The 15,827-nt window shown below is 37.2% G+C and overlaps 1 protein-coding gene across 3 annotated transcripts in view; it reads right to left on the bottom strand.

Annotated features, from left to right (window-relative positions):
- espn (espin) overlaps positions 1–15,827 on the bottom strand; it is a 55,664-nt gene that overhangs the window by 26,340 nt on the left and 13,497 nt on the right. For 2 of the 3 annotated variants that reach the window (XM_015377710.1, XM_015377711.1), the window contains exons 3-8: positions 11,439–11,625; positions 11,094–11,276; positions 8,450–8,581; positions 5,694–5,949; positions 5,090–5,364; positions 852–1,010 (exon numbers count right to left, since the gene is read on the bottom strand). In XM_015377710.1, the coding sequence (XP_015233196.1) occupies positions 852–1,010; positions 5,090–5,364; positions 5,694–5,949; positions 8,450–8,581; positions 11,094–11,276; positions 11,439–11,625 (1,192 nt within the window). Of the gene's footprint in view, positions 1–851; positions 1,011–2,485; positions 2,708–5,089; positions 5,365–5,693; positions 5,950–8,449; positions 8,582–11,093; positions 11,277–11,438; positions 11,626–15,827 lie in introns of those variants that run through there. The other variant, XM_015377708.1, reaches the window with a different exon arrangement.

Genomic DNA, 15,827 nt, shown 5'->3' with positions numbered 1-15,827 from the left:
TCTTATTTCTAGGTGGTTTGAATTGCCATTAAATAAATTTTGACTTACAGTTACATTTATTTAAATCTGTGGGGCTTTTTTTATCTGTTATTTTGGACTTTTTTCTTTTAATGTCGTTCTATGAGATATTGTGTTTAAAAAAGGAAATTTTTTAATTAGACATTTTAAAGATTTAAATACAGCTTTAAAATGTGTGCCTGGACTTTTACAACTATCTATTTTGTACTTTGTAATTTTTTGTAATTATTTGTATTACCTAACAGTGTTTTTATATTTTTTATAATGAAAATATTCTTTCAGATTTCCCACTCTGAGATAAAATACATCCTTTATAATAAAAAAAAGCTACATCTATTATATCCCAGCACTGAAATCAACTTGTTAGCATAGATAAATGTATAAGTAAGGCTTTTTTGTGATTTATAGGAAGCAACTGGTTAGGCGCTGCAGTGCAAGTGCTGGAGTTTATTACATAATGCCTGTATGGAGAAGGGAACAGTGGAAATGATGCGTTGGGGAAAGTTTGCATAAAATGGAAAAACAAAAGGTTAAGACAGTAAAAGATTATGCAACACACTGACTGGTAACAATCGGGCAAATACTGCCAACAGTATAGGAACGGGGTTCTGATGCACTTCTCTCCCAGCTAAACAAAGCTCCTGACCTCACTAGGACATCCACACCCCAGTGACAGAAGACATAAGAAGACTAATATACTAAATAGGTCTATTTCTAATTTTAATGCGTTGAAAAAAAGTGAAACCTCTATGGAAGCCAAATAAATAGTTAAATCTGTTTGCTTTGAGATCATCCCAAAATATAGAACCATTTAGATAATGTTCTCCACTTGCCTCCTCATTGGGCGCCATGCCTTTGCTCCCACAGGGCCCCGCTGTGTCGTTGCCCAAACTTTTGTAATACTCCCCAGTGCTGGGCTGTTTGTTGAAGCTCCTCGACTTCCGGTTTGAATCCACTCGCCGCAGTTTGTCGTGGCTCTCTTCTGGGGTTAGCTGCACAGATTAAAAAAAATAAATACATTTTTTAGATGTGTGCATGAAAAAGCAGTAGGTGTTTATTTAGAGTGCGGGTGTGTAGGTGGCAGGAAAAAAGTTCAACACAAACAGAGCAAAATTTGCTTTCTTTTTATTACCAGATTGGCTCTCTCCTGTGGCCGAAGCAGCTTTATTTGAATAACAGAACAAGGATCGTATATAGCCCATGTAAAGCCATGCTATCAATGTTTCAACAACAAAAGCTTGTTGGACCACATCCAGATTGTATACTTCGCTGAATGGAAGAGACCGCGCAGATCATTAACCTCGTCCTCTACAACGGAGCACTGTCACTTTTTATATTGACACTATACAGAAAGCTTCAGTTCTAAAGAAATAATGTCCAAATATTTTCAATCAGTCTTCAGCTTATGAGAGACACCAGTCAGACTTCACATTATTATAAAAAAAAAACATTAGCAGAAAAATTTTCCTTTTAAAAAGCCAGTTTGAAAATGCACTATTCTGTGTTGCTCTATGGATCCTTTCCCTCATGCAAAAGGCCTTGAAATTTGCATGTAAATGCATCATAATATACTTATACAGCCAAACTTCACAAATCCCTCACTTCCCAACAGTGTTTAGCAGAAGCTGTGTTCCAAAGAAAATAGAGAAGAAAAAATTAATTTCTTTTATATATCTTGAAAGTATATCTTGAAGATGAAGGTCAAACTTAAATGTAAGCTTTTAAAGCAAAAAAGCTGCTTTGCCTTTCAAATTCAAGACTCAGGAACAGATTTGTATCTATTTACATCTAAATGCAAGAACACAAACTGACTTTTTTTTCTTTTTTTTGGCTGAACCCAAAGCAGTTCCATAAATGTTTGAATGTCTGTCATTGCTGTAAGCAGAAAAAACTGACAGCTGACCCCTGACCTCCTCCTGTGTTCTGACTTCCTACAAGCTTTCTTAATTGTGTTGACTCCTGTCTGCTGTCAAAGAGATGGTCCCTGAGCACTCATCAGCAGGGAGGGTAACAGGAGAGCTGCAGATGGATTATCATCCCCTAGGGAGGTGGGTCAACAATAGCAAATATACATAACGTTTTGCAAACCCCCACACATCTCTCTCACTTGTCTGTGCATAAAGCAACATTATATATGGTTTTTCTTCACCTGCATCCTAAAGATTTCTACATTTTCTCAGCAGGCAGGACAATGTTAGGTTTGTTTGCAATAGTTGATCCCATTTGCAGAACAGGTAGGCAATTCAATGTAAAAATGAGGACTGATCAAATCTATAAGCATATTCTATGAAAAGCTTTCAAGGCAGAAAAGAAAAAAAAAAAGAAAAAAAAAAATCACAGATTTACGGTTGAAATGTAAAACAGCCAAAGTATGCAAACGTGTGAGACATATCTCTGCAGAAGCAAAAAAAAAAAAAAAAAACTTTCATCAAATTAAATATCCTCTCTGAAAGGAAGTCTACATTACCTTAATATGAAAAGTCCCTTTTTAAAGCTGCTTTCTGGTCTGGAATCAAGCCGCATCAACAAAACTTAGCGGAGCCAACAGAGACCAGCTGTCACCAGATCCAGCACCTCGTCTTCTCTTAGCTCACTGCACACACCTGTCACTCTACCTGCACCTCTCACTTTACCAACAGGCCTCATCAATAACCTATTGGGCCAGCTCAGCAGCGGCAATGATGTCACCACCATCCCGTTGACTGACCACACCCCGGCCCTGCCCAGTTCCGCTTATGCAAAGCACAAAAACCCATGTGTTCCTTGGACCATCGCCTTGGCCACAGGCAAATCCTCAGAGGCTTTGGGATTATCAGAGTATCCAAGCCCTTTGTGCAGATGTGAAACTTTTCAAGAATTGTACTTAAGAGGGAGGATAAATCAAAATCTAAATTTTCTGATGGTTTAGAGTCCAAAGAATTAAACTCAGATATGTGCAGTGGTTGTGGTTCAGGTTTGTGTGGTATGCATGCAGTGCAATAAACATTTAATTTGAGACAATGCAGACAAACGACTCAAGCAAAGCAACAAAATCAACCTGTTGCTGACTGTAGCTTTAACAGGATAACATGCAGGATAGCTTTTCACCGTTTGGTACACAGAGATCCCATTTGTGTGTCTTTTTTTGCACATGCATGGGCATGTGATCTGAGAGCCAGACCTTATTTAAATTATTAACAAGAGGTGTGCCCTAAGCTGATCATCGGGGCACGGAGGGGAGAGGGGGCAGAGCTAATGTTTCATTAAAACATCTCCCCCGCAGAGTGCATCGTTTCACACAGAAACACCCATATGCACACAAAGAGCTCACTATGGAGACAGAGTATGGGAAAGGCTCACTGACACATGATTTTAGAGCTGCTGTGTAACTACTTTGCATACTAGATCCATACACCTCCCACTGTCTGAGCACTTTTTTTTTCTAAAAACAGTCTGTAACCTTAAATCTCCCTGCTGTGTGAAAAAAATATAGCAGTAAACCTCAGATAGGCTTTGTTGGTTGATTGAAATCTTGGTATTATTTCTAATGATCTAATCAGTCTGTATTTGAATCAAGATTAAAGGAAGGGTTTAACATCTGTTGCTTCAATTGTTGAAATATGACAAAAAATAAAATAAAGTTCCTTGCATAACTATTAAAAAAAGCTCACGCTTTTTCTAGATTTTGTCATGTAACACAAATAGTTTGTGTGATTTAGCAATGCTGTGTCGGGATGCATTTGTAAAGGGGTAGGCAAAAAGTAAATGGTTTTGAAATATATGTTTTGGTACAATTATTTAAAAAACATTAGAAATTCAAATTTAATCCCCTTCTTTCCAACAGGACCATAGAAAATCAAAATCAGAAGCCACAAAAAATTGCCAAATAGCTTCCTGTCTGAAATTCAATCCCATTATAAATCCAGCTTTACTGTAAAGGACTCTGAGTTTTCTTAGAGAGCATTAGAGAATAAGAGGCATTGAAACTACAACAAAAAATGTGGACCTAAATAGGATGGTTTAGATTGGTGGTGTCCAATTAGTTCTCAAATACTCATGTCCTGCAAGTTTTAGATATTTATTATTCATGCAGAGACCCGATGGGGGCTGGAGTTTGGCACCCCTGAATAAGAGCAAAGCATATATTTGCATGTGTTAGAATGACCCACTTAGAGTACTGAAAAACTGATGTTAACAGACACTCTCCATCCATCCAGTCTGACGGAACTGAGATGTAAATAAAAAAAGGAGTTACCAGATGTGCGACAGCTCTTAGAGACATACCCCTTGAAGCATCTGTAGTTGTAACAAAAAGGTATTTCTTTTTGGAGTCGAATGATGAATGCCAATGCATGCTAGATTTCTAATTGTTAAAAAAAAAAATGAAACAATGATTCTCCCTCCAATTCTCAAAAATGCACTTCTTAGTGTTCTAATCAAACTTTTAAACAACATACTGTATGTACATACACTTCACATCAAAAATTAACTGAAAAGCACCTTGTGTAACACCCACACCTGATGACAAGGTAAAAATCAGGAAAACATTTTTTCCGGACATGACAGTCAGATCCCTCATTGTTGCAATGCTTAGTCAAATCCTTAACACCTCTGTTAGAAACTCATCCATTTCTGTAATACTAATCCAGCAGAAGCAGAACAGATCTCAATACTATTACCAAATGCTGCTGCTATCCCTCAAAGGGCCTTAGAGTGATATCTGGTCCAATTTATTGATGTAATTAAGATCAGTCCCATCACATTAGTCTTCAGATCAGAGGCCTGGCATGCTAACAAGCATCTTCTGTGGCCTTGTTAGCTTCCATTAAACAACAACATCATTGTTGCCTCACCAATGATGGCACACTATTACAGAAGAGCTGCTGTCCACCTCATTAGACCTACTGGGGGAAAAAAACAGCTAATTGCCAATTAAAGACAAACAGATGGATGTCCCTGCTTTTCTATGTCTGCTTATGATCCAAAATGAGAACATATTTGCTGAGAAATGTTATGAGATGTATACTTTTATATTTAGAATCCTTACTGGTAAATATGAACCGGGAGCTTACCACCACAGACAGGATCATACCTCCTTTTTGCTGCTTTTATTGTCCACATGCCGCAAGTTGCTTTTCACCTTCAGGAACTCGGCTGATAGCGGCTCTTGAGGAGGCTGGGGCGCTGGATAGCTAGGGGCAGGTGGGGGCCCTGGGGGAGCTTGAGGAGGAGGTGGTGGAGGATATGTTGGAGGTGGTGGAGGCTTGGATACAGCAACGGCAATTGTCTCATCCGTATTAGCAGCGATGTCTGGGTTCAGCATATCCATGTAGGCCTGCATGTCTGAAATAGCTGATTCTGGTGCACCTGTGTTGCAAATAATGAATACACAGATGACAGTCTAGGAACACAAACAATACTTATACACTACCGTTTTTCATTTCACACAATAAATCTGGTTTGCTAGCGAAAAACCCAGGTAAAATATGAATGAAGAAACATGACAGTGGAATTAGTAAAAAACAAAGACCATCTGTGGACAAACCACTAGGGTGCAGCACCAGTATGTAGAGCACCTGAGACAGCCCAAAGGTAACAAAATTAACTGGGTGCTTAAGTATATTTAAGGCAATAATGAAACAGTGATATTATAAAATAAAAAAAAAGGTACAAATGCCAAGTTAAAATCAAGAGACCTTGATGTGCCACTGTATTTAGCTGGGTAGGAGGGCCTCGAGATGTTGTAAGGCTGCTTCTCTTCTCCCCGGTGCTGGACTGGCTGGAGTTGGCAGAGTCATAGTTGGACAGAGAGCTGGATGGTGAACCGATGTCGAAGTGTACTGCCTGGTTGGCTGGAGGCATGGTGGTGTTTGGAGACGAGAGGCCCGAATCTGGCTGCTTAGACTCAAGCTCAGTTGAGGGGTCTCGAGACAAAACGCGATGCTCCACACTCTGTCCAAGGGTTATGAAGGAAAGCATCACTGAAAAGTGCCTGGCAGAACTATTCATAGCCCTTAGGACTCCTTCACATTTTTTCCAACCCAAAAATAAAAGGAATTTTTTCACAAAGTAGATGTGAGTGGGAAAAATACACATATGAAGTATTATGTCCCGTATAGCTCAAACAGACTGACTGACATTAAGCTACATCTATCTAAGCATAAACTCTAAACACATTTTCTGTCTCCACTCAAAAAATCTATGGAACCAAATCAAGTCAGTATTCTTTTAATTAGCCACTAACTTTAGTTAAATCATATATTAATAAGTCAGAACAAATCTCAGTATTAATTATCTATATGTTCAGAGAACAGGTCATAAACTCTCTCACCTCTCAGTCCCTCATGAATTAAGTGAGGATAAAATGAAGCTAAGTTTAATTACAGCACATTAATGAAACTTCTCACAGCTGATCAGAACAGCTCTGGGGCTTTTGTCTGCTCCCAAAGGGCTCATGTGGCTTCGTGTCCCTCATGACAAAGAACATAAAGCAAAGAAGGAACAGTATGTCTCCCCAGCACTGCCGTGGCTTTAATTGCTCTGCGCACTCTGGGACTTTAATTTGCTACTTATATAGGATGCTGTAAGTCAAGCTTTAGTAATTTGATGAAAAATTTGAAATAACGTGAGTTCAAAGAGAACAGAGAGCCAGCTGTCTATGTATATGCGGAAGCATCTGGTTAGTATGTTTATTGTGCTGTCTGACATTTCAGCCAGTCAGATCAATGAATTCGATATTTTACTGCTATTCAACCTAAAATGTTATTTTATAAAAAAAAAAAAAAAAAAAAAACAATTTATGCTTCACTTGAAAAATGCCTAAATAAATCTTTTTTGGAAAATCTCCTGATTCAATGACAATCCAGAAAGGAATAGATAAAAAAAAAAAAACAACTATTCACATCATCTCTACAGAACACATGCAATTGAATTAATAATAGTAGTAAAGTATGAAAATGCAAGGATTGATTGAGCTAAAGCTCTACATTGTTGCAATGAGCCTCACATGTAACCCACAGCATTATGTAACAGCAGCCTTAACAACGGGTGCGTATAAGTGAACATGTACTGAGTCATTGATTGTGTAATAGTCCCTTAATAAAGGTCCAGTTTTAGTGCAGAAATAATGAGGATTTGTAAAGAATTACGGTTAGTACTCTGTGAGAAAGAAAGTAAACAGCTCAACTTTTAATTTTTTTTATTTATAAAGGAAATATCTTCTAATTTAGTAAACCCAAGGCCTTATTGATTATGACTTACAGCAATCAGTTAATTTTCTTTGTCTACATATACAAAAAATGATTTGTTAAAAATCACTCAGTAGGACTTTGAAATGTCCGAAACAACAGGGAGGTCCAACTAATTACAAAAACTACAAAATTTTGAAGATATTCACAAGTTTGGAAAAACTAATTGGAGCCATTTCTAAACAAGCACAGATTTTTCTTAGAGAGCAAGACAGAAAAAAATAATTTTTTTTTATGTAGTTGTCTCCAAGGACTGAGAGGCCACCGACAAAGAAATAAACCTCTGCCACAAAATTAACATCTTAAAGTTTGAATGGAATTTGAGGCTTATACACCTGGACGAGCTAAATGTTTTGCACAAAGACAAAAAGTGTTCTGGAGCCTTTAAAACTTTAAGAACAATGTGCAGCTGTTTTATTCCATCATCATTCTGTTGACTGTTTTAATGGACAGTGGATGGAATAAAGATGCTGTAGGATTTTCAGCAAACTTATTAACCTTATATCCAACAAGCAACAAGGAAGAAAACCTTGGAAAAAATCTGATATTCTTTTAAGTCACCAAGACTGGTTTTGGAATCCACAAACTGGGTCAACATTAAGCTACCTTCCCTCAAGCTCCAAATTTTTGATACAGCTTCTTGAAGGATGAGTATTTACAGAAAAGCACGGTAATAATTGAGCCTGTAATTATAACTTGGACCCTTTCTGGATTAGAGATAATTCCAAATATGTATTTTACACCCAGTTTGTGATTTTAATGTGTTGCATGATTCAATCTGAGAAAAGAAAATGACATAAAAGGAAAAAAATATAAAATAAAAAGGCCAAGATTTTGCCAACAATATTGCATGTAATTTTTCTTTGTACCAAAACCTTCATATTAATGAGTAGTATATGGTTTGTAGCCTGAGAATACCCTAGCTCAGAGAAACAGTGTTGCATAAGCTTATAGGTTCAACACTAAAAAGTTTCATAATCTAGCTATACTTGCCATCATTGCTTATAGTAGCAGTAATTTCTACTTTAGTTGAACTATTTAAACATTAAATATCTAAAAATAAACAAACAAAAAAAAGGAACTGCAATTCCAAACTACAAACTAAACCTGACAAAGAGGCTGACTCAGAAATTACATCACAGCTTGGCTCTGTTTACCAGTGGATCAGAGTTCAGCAGTGATGGCAGTTTAGCCACGGTTCTTACCATGTTTTCCACTGTGCGCAGATACTTGGCACACTGGGAGTGGCCATTGTATTCTGCAAGGTCTGCAGCTGTGAAGCCATCCTGGTCCCGTATGCCCAAGTCCACCCCATTAACCACAAGAATCTGGCAGCACTGCATAGAAGAAAGAGGACAAGTTTTTTACAGATGATTATAGGAACAAAATAGAGCTTTAGTGCCTCAGTCAGTCTGGATTAGTGATGACAAGCTAATCTACATAATTACTTTTGAGGTAATTACGTAGATTAGATTTGCACAAACATTGGGGAACCTTGGAGAAGTCTTCGACATACATTGTACTGAAATGATTAAATTCTTATCTGATAGAACATTCTCTTTTAGGATAAGTACCTTATCACTGTCCGGTGCTCCTCTTTTGTGTGGAGTTCCACAAGGCTACATTCTTGGTCCCATTTACTTTTCATTCTATAAGCTGCTATTTTGGATAAATTACATATGGCCTTCCACTGTCATGCAGACAACCTACAACTTTACTTCTGTTTTAAACCAGGTTACAGCTCATTTCTCTCTCATGAATAACTGTTGTTAAATAATGGCTAAATTAAAAACATTGTAATTTAAATAACAAGAACAACCAAATGTATTTTTATTATTTTGTGAAAATGTCACCAAAGATGTTAGTTTTCAGCTCATAAATTAGAAAAAAATGTTAGATGCATTGACATGTGATAGGGGTTTGAATAAATAAATCAACTCTGCAGTCGAATCAAATTTTTATAATGTGCGTCTTCTAAAAAAGTTCAACCTTTTTTGTATTGGGCGGACTTAGAGAAGGCGGTTGATGCTTTTATTACCTCTAAACTTGATTAATGCATTGACTCATTATTGTTGTCTCCCAATTTTCCCTTTAACATCTTCAGCTTGTCCAGAAAGTAGCTGCTTGTCTAACATCCAACACCTTATGAGCACATCACACCAGTCTTAACCTTTTTAAGCCAACTTCCTGTCCCTTTGTATGTTTGAACATGGTTCCATCATATTTAGCAGAGCTTTCGTGTCCAAAGTTCTTTCTCGTTTACTTAATATGCCAAGGACCAGGTCTGGTAATGGAGTCACGGGGCATTTTTTAGGGGCAGAACCCTGACTATGTCTGACAAACTTACGATAGACCTTCACTCCATCACGCACCAAGCAGCATGGTGGCAGTTTATCTAAGATTCTTATTTTCTGCTCTAATGGCTGAATGTTTGGCTTTTTTAAATGAAATGTTCTGCTCATGGTTATGATGTTACTGTGATTATGGGGATTTTTGGCTAAATTGGTTGTTTTAAATCACCCGATAAATCTGTGAGTTACCTGAATTAAAAATGTACCGAGACATAACAGTTTTTTCCCCATTTTTAATGTAACAATTACTAATGGTAGAATCATTGGTCCAAATCCTTTGGAAGGTATTAACTAGAGCATGTAACACAAAAAATACAAGATAACCACTGTTCTCTTGCAAAACTCTTTCAACTACTCTAACAACGAAATACACTTAACAGTAATTATTTACTGTTCGCTTCTGTCAGTGAGCCCCAGGGCAGCTGTGGCTACAATGTAGCTTGCCACCATCAGTGTGTGAGTGTGTGTGTGAATGGGTGAATGAATGTAGTGTAAAGCGCTTTGGTCAAGTCTCCTAACTTGAATAAATGCGCTATATAAGTACATGCCATTTACCATTTACCATTTACCATTTAAATTACATTTTTCTGAACATGAAATTATAAATTAAAATATCGACTAAATAGAGACTTGCTGCAATAATATTTCTAATAGGAGCACATGAACATCAATTAAAGGAGAAGGCTGCAGAGTTTATATCACTGAATGACCACACATGATAAGTTTACAGTCGTCGTATTTGGGAATCCTAGCATTACTGAAGACAGTTGTCACATTTTTAGCAGATCTTTTTAATAACTAGACAATATCATAATTGTGTGAAAAATAATTTGTAAAAGCTTGTCTGGATGTTGGCTCAAAAACGTTGCCACATCACTTGCAAGTTATGAAGTTATTGAGTTAACTACATTATAACTGGCAACAACAAAAAGATTTATTGACAGGTATAGTCTTAAAATGTTTTTTCTTTAGGCACACCAGTTTCCAAATAGAGCCCCGAATATAATTATTAACATAAATATAAATATTCATTTGACTGAACTTTTCTACATCTTTTTAGGTTACATCCACACAATTTTATGCGTTTTGCTGGAATGTATGCGATTAAACAAAAGCAAATAATAAATAAATCCAAAAAGTGGGGTGTCCATGTCATTGGCTAGTACATATAATATTAATTAAGTTTTTAATTTTTCTTTGAGCTTGATCAGACTTTGTCACAGCATTACTATTAGTCAAAACAGCAGGTTAGTACTGAGGTGAAAACCATATGCTAGTGGAAATCTATTCAAAACAAGTGGTCTATTAAACTCCACCTGGTTGAATTAGCATAGAGAATAGAAACAAAATTCTCTTTTCTTAAAATTGTTTCCTTTAGTATTTTATTTATTTTAATCTTGTAATTTTTTGAAGCGTTTTTTTTTTTTGAGTGACATTATTGTTCAAATGGCAAAGCCTTAAGTTTTTAAAAGAAACTCCAACCATTCATTGCCCGCACCTCCAGTTCACCATTCTCTGCAGCATCATGAAGGGGGGTCCCTCCCCAGTTGTCAGTGACGATCTCTCCCCCGTGCAGCAGCAGCCAACTGAGCACCTTTGCATGACCCCGGCTGGCTGCAAAGTGCATGGCTGTGGCACCATCACCATCCCTGTCTGTCAGGCTGATTTCTGTAAAACTCATCTACAGGGTTACATTTGAAAAATATAACTCACTAGTATTCAGTGATTTCATGACTCTTTGGGTAAATGAGAAAATGTGGCCAATATAAAAACAAAAGGAAAATTAAACTTTGCAAATGTTGTTAATAGTTTGTAAGGATCAAATCTGTATTTTTCAACACACCAGCCAGACGATAACAGTGTTGTGGCCCATCTGAGCAGCAGCGTGCAGAGATGTCATCCCATCATTGGCTCTGATGCTCGGATCTGCCCCGCAGTCCTTAACCAGGTATTGGACAACCTCCAGATGACCCTCCTGGCAGGCCAGGTAGAGTGGCGTGGCACCATTCTTAGTTTGGGAGTTGACAACACTGCAGGTAAATAAAACCACAAGGCTTGACAATCATGGATACATTAAAAATAAACCTGATTAGTGCTGCTAAATTTAAAATGGAAACAATGTTTAAACAAGTCATTAAGAAGGTTTTAGGTTTACCCTCCGAAGGAATTTCTGATACCCTATGTTAATGCAGGCATTGGGAAAGTTTTTTTTTTTTTTTTTTTTAAACCGAAAGAAATTACACTAAAAGATTTACAGTCAGTTTGCTTTGTAACACTATTATCCTAGATATATAAGGAAGCATTGACTTCACATATTCTATGTTCTGAAATATAATATATAATACAGTGCAATTTATTTTTTGTGGGGTTTTCTGGGATTACATCATAGACAAAATAAAACAGGCAAACAATGAGGAAATTTAATGAAAAAAATTCAAGGTTTTCAAAAATGTTTAAACCTACAATCTGAGAAGTGTGTCATGCAGCTTCCTTGATCTAATACTGTTCAGAGCCATCTTTTATTGCTGGCTCAGGCATTATGTTTAGATCTTCCAGAGTCAGGTTGAGAATCTACACACTTCCCTCTTTAGCAAATCAATAAGTGCATTGAAATGTGACAGGAGTAACTTGAAGTGGATCTACAGCTTTCAGATTACAAAATGAGGCACAACATAGAGCCAGAGTCCTTCAGTGTGAAAGCCCCTTGGTGACAGGTGCTGAGTTTTGTTTTTTGCTTTTGGTTTGCTGGTCACTTGTTGCAATCAGCCTGACTGTGTGGCTGGGGAGAGGGATGTCTGGGCCTCCATACTGAAGCTGCTACCCCTGCAACCCGACCCTGGATAAGCGGAAGTGGATGGATGGATGGATGGATGGATGGATGGATGGATGGATGGATGGATGGATGGATGGATGGATGGATGGATGGATGGATGGNGATGGATGGATGGATGGATGGATGGATGGATGGATGGATGGATGGATGGATGGATGGATGGATGGATGGATGGATGGATGGATGGACTTTCAAAAGAAAAGGAGTATTGTATTGATATTTGCTCAAGGTTATCAGAATAAACAAAAACTACTCAATACATACACACACTAATAAAACGCCAATAAAAAATCCGCTTATGGCATGCCAAACTTCGAAGTCGATTAAGGCATGTAGATACACTTGCGGGACACCGGAATCACAGCTTTCATATGACTTCCATATTGGCTGATATGAACTGTGTGTAATTAGAGGCTGTTATAAAATCCTAAGGCACATAGTTTATATCTTTGGTTGTGCTAGATCAGTTTGTTGTAACACTGATTTACCTTTGGTTAATGGCACAATGACTGTAAATCACATTTTTATTCATTATGCAACACCTGGACGGATATAATCAAACTGTATTTCCACATTGTTCCAATGGTTCTTTGTATTCAACACAATCCTCTCTGGAAAAAGACTTTTCACCATGCAATCCCTTTTTTTAGCCTCAACTTTAGATGAGTAGAAGCGGTCTGACCGGAAGGGCAATAGACCTTTGTAAGTAGACAAGCAGCCATACCCTATTGAATCTAATTCACTGCTCTTTTTTTCCAAGGGTCTTTAGTCCTGCTCTCAAAGCAAAACCTTATCCGGTCCTCACGTCCCTTCTTGTCCCAGATATTCTCAGTCGCAGCGGGAGGTCACGGAGTAAACGAGCACTTCCCCACTAAATCCCATAAGGTCGTGCTTTATTTGGACTCTGACAAATGAGCAACGAGTCTCTTAAGAGGATTATCAGTCCACTAGCTTTGCTTGACTCGCGATATGCCTAACTGAGAGTCGCCAGTGGGCAAGAGGAGCTGAGCATTAAGGTGCATAAGGAAGCTAAAGGGCTATGTTATCACTCTGTAAGAGTTGGATCATTAAATTTATACAGGCTGTAGTTAAAGTAAGCCAAACTAGTTTTATGGCATTTTGTTCTGAGATACATTATTTATTTGTAATTTCCCTTTGGGATTAATAAAGTATTTTTGAACTGAAAACACAATGAGATAATATCTCTTAGTGGAAAACAAATATTACAGCCCCACTTAAATGATCAAGTAAAGAGTTCCAAGTAAAAACAATTAGATGATGAATATTTTAACATAAGAAGAGGAAGTAGTCTGTGTTTCTATCATCAGGAAGTGAGCATGTTAATAAATCTTTCATTGATGTAACTGAAGTGGGCTTTGCTCACATGCTCATGCTTTTCTTAGAAAGAGAAATGTTTGTTGTTGTTTTCTTTCTATTCCAAAACTCTGCTATGATATGGTAGAAAAGGTCCCATTAAAACTACCAGGATCACACTGAAAGTGGGGCAACATAAAAGTAAAGAGGAGCTTCTGAGAAACAGGTGTAGATTTCAAAGGGTTAGGAAAGAGGTTAGTCTATTCTCTGACACAAGGTACACATTGGCACAGTCACTGTGCAAAAAACATCTCACACTAGAGTCAGAGACATATGATATATTTCCATTTCAGCTTCACTGGGCATTTTACCTTGGTAATAATCCGTCTACTGCACCTTTCCTTTCCAGAGTAACAAAGACGGCGGCTATCTTCATTGCAAGCAGAGTAATTGATGTCCTGCTAAGACGTTCTGTACTAATAGAGCATGATTTGGCATGCTCTGTGCTTTCCCTCTTTTAAATAATGAAGAATGGTACAGGGGGAGTGCGTGTAATTTAACCACATATTCATGTTTTGTTATAAAAAAAAAGACGGGATTTATCTGCAAATTCAATTAAGACAGAAGAGCGTCGCTTCTAAAAAAAGCAAAAAACTTTAACATTTTATTGCACTCCTAAATATGTCATCATCTGTTGTAACTAAGTAGAAACTGGTTGACTAAAATTATCTTCTTCAGATTTTAAGAAAAAAAAAAAATCTAATCTATGGGCTAGTTTTAATTAAAAAATACAAGAAAATTTTATGTTATTCACTTTTAAATGAGTTTAAGTCAACAACAATGAACTGGGATGTGGACACTTAGCAAAATGTTTTGTTGTGACCCACAACAGTGAGCAGCTGATGAGCCAGCAGGGAAGACAAGCCCACAGAAGTGGTTTTGTTTCCCTAATAGTCTCTAGGTAGTGAGACACATTCAATCTTAATTATCAAAACATTCAATCAAATCCAGTATTTTATAAATTACCAGCTTAAAAGGGGAAAAACACACCAGCTGTCTTTATAAGAAAGCCCAGATGAATACATCAAAACGTTGACTTAACAGCAATCCCTCATCCTGAGTAGGCACAAATATTTTCTTTTTTATATACACAATACACAATACCTATATCTACAAATATAGAAAAACTATGAATAATTATTCCAAAAATGGGTTGTTTTACATTGGTATGGCGTTGTTAAGGTCTCCTTGGTTATATTGCATTTTTTTCAGGATTTTTTTTTTTTGTAATAAAACTGTTCAAAGTGAATATGAATGAGCTTGTATCAATAACTTACGGTACAAGAAAGACTAGAGAGTAAAGTAGGTGCAGCTAAGGTGTTTCAAGGTATTTGAACCAAAATCGCATTTATTCACCCTTTTTCTCTAAGAGCTGCCAAATTTGTAAAAAGGTTATTAAAGCCAGGAGTAGCTTTAAGTGGTTACTATTAGGGCTGGGTAAAAAAATCGATTTAATCAATTTTGAATCGATTAATTTACATTTTTGCAGAATCTATGTCTAGGGAATGAGATCGATTAGTTTTATAGTGACGCGCGAGACGTTCACACTTAAATGAGCAGGAAAGATGCACTCAAGATAACTTCAAGCCAGACAGCTGCAAATATAGCCAATAGGTTGACTGAAGACATTAAAAAATGGGGGCTTCCCATCCTGTAGTTGTTACAGACAACGCTGCAAATATAGTTTGTACAGTGGCGATAAAGCAGCTCATGCATGTCTGCTGTGTCCCTGCTGTGTCACGTCTGCTCGCTCGAGTGAGGCTTCACTTTTTCACTTTTCACAAACAAGTTTGCACTTATGAGACAGTTTTGTTCACATCTCAAGTTTAAACTGTCTGATTTACAAGTTTGCGCTTTGTGTTTAATGTGACAGAAAAAACAAAATACATGAGTATTTTGAAACACGGTTAAACCACTTTTATTGTTGTAAAAACAGATCGAATCGAAATTAATCGATTTAGCACTGTATTAAACAAAAGAAAATCGATTCAGGACTGGCGAAAATACCCAGCCCTAGTTACTATA

Source organism: Cyprinodon variegatus, unplaced genomic scaffold (genome assembly GCF_000732505.1).
Source record: "Cyprinodon variegatus isolate N-32 unplaced genomic scaffold, C_variegatus-1.0 Scaffold158, whole genome shotgun sequence".
Taxonomy (NCBI): domain Eukaryota; kingdom Metazoa; phylum Chordata; class Actinopteri; order Cyprinodontiformes; family Cyprinodontidae; genus Cyprinodon; species Cyprinodon variegatus.
This window is presented reverse-complemented; position numbering and strand designations above follow the sequence as displayed.